A 7,801-nucleotide genomic window follows, 5' to 3' on the forward strand; every position below is an offset into this window, starting at 1 on the left:
GCAGTAAACTCTACTGAAATATCATCTGCACAAACTTTCCAATCAGTGTGGAAACAGTCTTTCACAGGATCACAAGAATAAGAAAGACTTAGCAGCTAAAATATAGGATTCCAAGAGAGTTGGCAGTGATTTTTCATCAGGCTAAGAATTTCAGACTTAACAGATTCTAGAACTGGTAACACAGATGTATAGCACACCACTAAATTTAGCATATCTTTCTGTTCAAGTCTTCTCCATTTCCAGGATTTATATTACAGCAAACATTTTCCTGAACTTCATGGAGACTGTGTAGATAAGCAGAACAAGATTTTTCAGAGGCTGACCAAGTTTCATGATTCCTTAAGGAAGACAGGAGCCACCATGGAACAGGCTGCCATCTTTTGGCATTGTCCATAAAATAAAATCAGCTGAATCATGCTGGAATGATCAAGTCCTGATGTTTTTTTTTCTAACCACCAAAGGGCCAGTAGCATTGATAAAGCCACCATAATCTCTACTGCAGTTAAACACAAACTTATTTCTACTTAATCCTGTCCTGAAAGTAAAACTATGGATACCTTGCTGCCATGGCAAACAAGTTCACTCAAAGGTTTATCTTATACAATCCAGGAATGCAGGAAGGGCTATAACCCATTTAATACTCTGCAACTCTGCAATGAATAAAATACAGGTGCTCATTTCCCAGATCTAATGCCCCCAAAACATACATCACATGGCATGTGAATACCCACTTGTTTACCTTAAGTATCTCAACCTAGCCACCCTGACAGATTTAGGTCCAAACAGTCAACGGGACTTCCACAGAGGACACAAAGCACTACACTTCCAGTGTAGTGTACACTTGCAAAGAAGCTTGCAGCTACAGGGCATGAAAGAGCCCTACGAATTCTACGGCTGAAGCATATTATCATCAGATTTACAATTCACCTTTTTGTGCAATACTTGGTCCACTACATGCACCACTCCAAAAACACTTCCTGTGCGCTCCTTTTGAAAGGCTGCCATCCTTTTGTGGCCCCAGCTAGTCCACTGAAACACAACTCCAGCTTTGTAATCATTCAGAAGCTTTTGCCTGCCACATGCAGAAGCAGAGTGCTGGCTGGACTCCCTCCGCCTTTAACCTTAGAGAGCTTTTGCCTCCACCAAAACCTTCCTCCCCCTCTCCATGCTGTCTCTTGTTCATTGCCCCAAACAAGAAGCACTAACTCATAGGAATGACTAAATCACATTTGGCAAAGTAAGGCAGCCATGAAAACAGCACACACATACTCTGCAGGGGAGGAAACCACTACCAGTAGGCTGGGGAAGGCGTTAATTCCTTTCCCTTTCCTGTGTGGCAGGACCTGTCAGGCTGTTGGCATCAAAAGCTGCAAGAAAGATGCTACTACCCTCTTCCCCTCACTTCCAGCCAAGCATTCCTGCCTTAACCTTGTGCTAGTGTTAGTTGCTGTGTGGCCAATAACCTCACTGGGTTTTTTTTTTAATTAATGACTAGGACTTGCAAATCAATTTGATTAAGCAACCCTGGACTTAGGCTCTGAAGCTGCAGGCAAACCAAAGTTAGTTAAGTCTTTCTAAACTATCACAGTACTCAAGAGCCCTCAGCTCAGCCAAGAAAGCAGATAGCAGCAAGTGCAATTGAGTCTTGGGCCGCTTTTCTTCTCCTTCTCCTGCTCCACAACTTGAAAGTCTGCAATTGCTCTACAGAAGTCCAACACATAGCAGCAAATACTTTTGATGGTCCAGGAAGAATAAAATGTCAGAATATTATCTTCCTGTTCAAGAGCCTCAAAACTGTCTCACAGTAAGAAAGACAAAGATAATTGTGCAAAATTCACAATTTGACTTCATCTCTTTGAAATAACTGTTTAAGTATTTCAAAAAGATAGGAACAGCTTTCTCTCCTCACCTCCCACCTTGAGATTAACAAGCTAACAGAAAAGTTGTTTCCTTTATACTGTTCAAGGTTCGCAGTTCTCAGCAGCAAAATCTGTTTCTTCCCCAAGCAATATCTCGCAATCCCCCCCCCCCCCCGAAAAATGAGGGGGCAGACCTGGGAGCTGAAATTGAGCACATACTGAATCACATCTATGTGTGGGTTTTTTTCCTTCAGAGAACTAGCAATTGTTATAAATGTACCACTGCTACAGAGCAGCTCTTCAGAAAGGAGTAAATTGAAAAAAAGGCAGAATTTGGGACAAGGCCACAAAGAATGAAAATCTAACACTGTCAAAATGCCCACATGAAGAATAATGTCTGCACTGCCAAACTCTGTGTTCAGCCTTCCTTCCTGTTGTTGACTTTAAAGAAGTTGGGGGAAGAAATACAAACTGTACCTTATTATCTTTAATTATCATATTCATACATTATCAGCCTGTTATCACTTGCTCTACAATACAATCTTTAAGAGAAGTTCTTCTGCCTCTGCTTGACCTCTCAGCAATAGGTCAAAAAAATGCCTATAACCTAATAATGGTGCTAGACACCCCAGCTTCTTCAAACACAGTGAATGATATACTCAGAATATCATTCTTGAACAACTACCCCTAAAAGGGTGCAACAACAAATTCTTTACCTGGGAGGTCATAAAAAATAAAAAAGTTTGCTCAGCCTACTGGTCTGTCACAGCAGATATAGGGGCTGTGATCTGCCAGATACCTCAACCCATGCTCCATGACTGCTGGCAAGCTCAGTGTTTTTTCCCCCGTCTCAGCAGCAACATACTCAAACAGAACTATCTTCTTGACCTGCTGTCATCACCAGCCCAATCAACCACTCCTGAAATTTGATGTTTTCTTCAAGAGCTAAGAGATGCTGATGAGATGATATCATCAGAAGAAAATGAAACCCTATACAACTTTGTGGTCAATGATGAAGGATTGAAAGAAGAAAGAGTTTAAACAGGCTTAGCAAGTCTCCTTCAATCTTGGAATCTACAAGAAACCAGAAGAGTACTTAAAACCATGGATGCACAAGGATCAAGAACAGTCTAAAAAGGACATAACTGGACAGTCGGAGAAAACACAGCTTTCCTAGTAAATTCCAGCAGGTTTGATCCTCTCTGAAAATTGTGCCTACAAAGCATTTACAAGCAGCCTTCCTGAAGAATCAAATCTGTTTCAGTGCTTGCTCACATGGTCTCCATATTTCAGACTACCACAGGCAAATCCTCCCAGCTGGGGACAGGCCACCACACAGAAGACAGAGATGCACTGTACTGAGAAGATTTTTCAGCCAAAAAGGAGAAAGGTCAAAGGATCGATACCACATAAATGGCCAGAGTGCCGCTTTCAAAATGGAGTGTGCCTAAACAGGGGCCTTGTACAGCATTTACAAAAGTCTCACTTATCATAAAAGTTTTAACCTGTCTACCACAGAAACTGTTTTGGCATTCAGGGTTGGAAGAGGAAGAAAGCAGGCAAGATGCAGCTTGGTAGAGGCAGCGCATGGCAAAATAAGAAGTATTTATCATAATGAAGGAAAGGAAGTTCATGACATCTCCACAGCAATCTGCTACTTATAACCAGACAGCAGTGACCTCTTTGAGGAATCCTGCTGTTTACATACCAATGCTAAGCAATCTTTTCAGTATCACATCTTAGTTCTACGTTAAAAGAGAAAATTTCTCAGGTTACATAGCAAAAGCCTGTAGCCATCACACTGATTTCAGATATAGATATATTAAAGTGTAACTGCCACATGCACATTTGATAGTTCTCCGTATTTTAAGAAATGACTCAGTGATATATCTGATTTAAAAGCACTCCTGACACTACATACAAAGGAGAGAAGAAAAAAAAAGTCCATGTGTTCATATGTGGACCAGTCATAAGCTTTAAAGAGAAGAGATATTGTAAATCTATATTAGATCTGCTGAAACAATTTTAGTATCATTGCAGGTTTATCCCACAGCCACATTTTTCTATGCTGCTTTGGCTGCAGTGCAGCTTGGATAACTATACCACAGTGCCTAGAATAGTCTCAGAAGAGGCTTCTGGGAGATTTTTGGTAGAGTTAAGAGTTCTGCAATTACAGTAGGCTGCAACCATTGCTGAAGTATAAATATCAGCTTTGAGATGTCAGTAGTTGGGCTCCAGTCCTTTCCTCAGTTTCACTCAAGTTGCCACTACCCTGGCTGCCCCAAAATAACATCATGGTCACCTGCTAAAGTGGTAGGAAGCAAAAGCTCTCCCAGCTGTTTAAAATCCTGAACAAAAATTATTCAGGAACCCATGTGACCATGCTGTTGAAGAGGTAAAAAACCTGACAATTACACCCCACGCTAGAGCGTAATGCTAAAAATGGGGGCATTGGTGAAATATTAAAGAATAAAACAAAACATATTCACAGATAAGTAGTTTGCTCCAGCTTAAAGATAACAGAACAGGAATCACAGGCATGCAAGGTAAAAGGCATGAGGGATATTTGCATTCATTAAAATCATGAGCTGGCAAAAGGAGGAGCAGTTTCATCTCACTCTACATCCACCTGAGCAAACACTCAGCTTAAGTTGGACCGGTTCTCAGACTTGTGGAAAGCATCTATTCAAAACACAGACAAACCAGTTCAAGTACTTCTGTATGAATGTGAAGCAAGCAATCTGGGAGGTTAAACCAGTTCTTAAGAACAGCAGGCTTCTCTGGCATAATAGAAAATATCAGCTACGCCAGGTATGCATAAACTGCAATTAAGCCAGCTCTATTCTCCCATCTAAATGAATGGTTTCCCAAGAATCATTATGAGACTCGAAAGCAAGGCAAAAAATGCATCTTGTTTATACAGCCAGTTTTACTGCGGACTAAAAAACTTTATTGCCTCTTTTGCAAGTTTCACATATCCTGGAATAAACTGAAACCATCTTTCTTCATTTTTTTTACTGAGTCTGTTTCAAAGCCGCATTCACACAAAAATACTGAAATTGTAAAAATAACCCAGAACTCCACACATTCATCTAAGAAACATGTTGACTAATTCCAATGCTATTTAAGAAGGATTTACTAATATTTCTGCTAACAAAAAAAAGATGCAGCTAGTTACTTGATTAACTCAGTATCTGAGGGGGTACAAAGGTTAGAAATGTAAAGGGATCTGCATGGACTATTACTACAGACAGGACAAGACTCCACTGGATAGGTATAGTTTCAGGACCAAAGATTATAAATACTAACTACTGCTCAAACATGAGCATATGCATGAGTAATAATTCCTACAGATGGTCAATGCCACAAGACTTTTTCTGTTGCTGCAATTTTTCTCTCTCTAAGCTTTCCATTTTTATGTCTGCTTCTCCAGGACAGCTTTATGTGCCAAAGTAATTTTTTTCAATGATTTAGCTTTTCTAAGAAAGTGCAAATTATTTTCAATGGTAACAATAAAGTTTGCTGCTCAACAAATCAATTGACTCAACTACCAACCTCAAACGTGGCAAGGAAAAACAAAAAAACAGAAAAATCGCTAGTTCTTTCCACTTTTTTTTTGTTTAATGCAAGAAAATCAGTAGAAATTTTCACTAACACAGAATAGACTTCATATAGATACATTTGTACCCTTCATCTCCACAAACAAGAAGCGGTGACTCTTATTTTCTATCAAGACTAATCCAGCTTCCACCACATTTGAACATGTGTGGAAGTTGATAAAGCAATCCTCTCGAACACATATAAACCACTGGTTTGTACTGTATTTGGCTGTACAAAGAATTCTTTGGGGGAACAGGGAAGTAGCCACTGCCTTCTGATTCTGCATTTTGGCATCTCCCTCACTAGCTTGCAAACACCTTAACCTTATGAAGTTTTAAAAACAACTTTATTGAAATATTAACACCTCAAAATCAAATTTGAACAGCATACTGAAGTAACAGAATATTGGAATATTTTTAGTTTTGAAATCTTTTCAGACTTGACACAGACTTCTGCACAGATGCTATACTTTAACAAAATATTCTCAAGTCACTAACAATTTTGTCCAACCTGTGATTGGATAATAGGTAGGATCAACAGTTCAAATCACTTATAACAGGCCAATACCATACAAGAGAAAATTCAATATCTTTACAAGTAGTCCGACATGCAGAGGAAAGAACTAGTCTGTTGGTTACTTGGAAATCTGGGGAGTTAAGAACACACTGGGACTGCAACCACTTGCTAGGTTAAGCTTTCAAGCATGCTTCTCCCATTGGGACAACTACTTTACTGCCAAAAAGCACAAGAGAAGCATCTCTAAAATAGCTAAAACGAAAACACATGGAAGCTAGGAGCATGTAGCAACAGACCTTCCTCCATCACTCCCCCAGTAAACCTTCCTCTTTCTCCTAGCACTGAGCCTCTCACTCAGCCTTTCTTTGCAAGGATTCACACATGCCAACTTCCACATGAATTCTATCAGTAAGAGGACTTTCATTCCCAATGCCTGAAAAAGAAAGCATGGGAAGCCAATAGCAGGACAAGTGGCCAGCTGCAGCAAAGACTGGCAGGAATGTGAAGGAAAGAGGAACTGGGTTACTTATTCCAGACCTGTACGAAGCACTAGGGCACACTGCTCCCCAAAACCTCTGCCTTCTCTATTTTCCAGGCCACCTGCTCACCTCTAACAATCATTGAGCTTCCCTTGCTCATCCCCTTTTGACTTTCAGGGAGGAACTTAACCTATCATTCCCCAGTAACTTACTCATCCTCATCACAGCTTTAGCCAGCTCTGGCCTTGCACATACTAAACATCTAAAACAGAAAAATCTGTTTCTCTTCAACAATCAGTTGTACTCCAGAGCTTCATATAGTGGGTGGCAATTTAGCTTGGGGCAGTGGGGAACCCCCCAAACCAAAGCCAGTGATTCCAAACAGCTAACCAATAAATCCGCAGCTACAGAAAAACAGGTTTCATGGCTATGTTACAGTCACTGCTCAAATTACGGAGTAGCTGCAAACCCAGGTTCAATGTCCACTATGTTTTGGCTGCTCTGTGAATGACAGCACAACCTGAAGATGTTTACGGATCAAGCTCTGAACACTAAAAGGGGAAAAGGTAATTCTTGTGCTGGGCCTGTATTGCCTTCGACTTCACAGGTGAATTTTGTCTCTCAAGCACTACTTACAAATAGAAAGAAACAGACGAAAAGAAAGTCTCTGGTCAGAAAGCTTGCGGAACCCAGCCGGCAGGTTAGGGAAACGTGGCACCGACACGCCGGAGCCAGGCCAGGAAGGGCGCGGGTCGGGGAGGAAGGATCAAAGCTACGGGCAACATCTAGCCTGCCGAGCCCGGGCACACCACGGGGGGGAGCGGACCTCGGCGCCCTTCCTCCGGCCGCGCCGCCAGAGGCCCCGGCCCCCCCGCCGTGCCGGTCGCGGCGCCGCGGGGCGCCCGTTCCTTTGTTCCCCCTAAAAGCCAAGGTGGCCGAGGGCCCCACCAGGCAGCCCCCAGACTGCCGGCCCCGCCGCAGCCCGCCTAGACACAAGGCTAGGCGAGGCGAGGCGGGTCCGCCCGGGCTCCGCCGCCCCGGCCAGGCTGGAGCCGGCCCGAGCGCCAGGGCGCGGCCCGGGCGGGGACCTAGCGGCCGCGGCACTCACCCAGGTGAGGAGGCTCTCCCCGAGCTCGACCCTCTCCAGGCTCTCTACGTTGAACATGGCGGGGCGCGGCCGAAAGGGCTAGCGGCCGCGGCCGGATCGCTACTGCTGGCGCCTCCTACCCGCCCCGTCCCGAGCCAGGCCGTGACGTCGGCACGTCAGAGCGACCTGACGTAAATCGCCTGCGCCGTGCGGGGGAGGTGCGGCGCGACGAGGTGCTGTGAGGCGGGAGGGGGCGGGGC

The 7,801-nt window shown here is 43.4% G+C and overlaps 1 protein-coding gene across 3 annotated transcripts in view; it reads right to left on the reverse strand.

Moving 5' to 3' along the window:
• Positions 1-7,716, reverse strand: part of HOOK3 (hook microtubule tethering protein 3) — a 104,683-nt gene extending 96,967 nt beyond the window's left edge. For all 3 annotated transcript variants that reach the window (XM_075020731.1, XM_075020730.1, XM_075020729.1), the window contains exon 1: positions 7,563-7,716. In XM_075020731.1, the coding sequence (XP_074876832.1) occupies positions 7,563-7,619 (57 nt within the window). In that variant the 5' untranslated portion in view covers positions 7,620-7,716. The remainder of the gene's footprint in view (positions 1-7,562) is intronic.
• Positions 7,717-7,801: the final 85 nt, after the last annotated feature.

The sequence above is a fragment of the Buteo buteo genome, chromosome Z (genome assembly GCF_964188355.1).
Source record: "Buteo buteo chromosome Z, bButBut1.hap1.1, whole genome shotgun sequence".
In the NCBI taxonomy this organism is placed as follows: domain Eukaryota; kingdom Metazoa; phylum Chordata; class Aves; order Accipitriformes; family Accipitridae; genus Buteo; species Buteo buteo.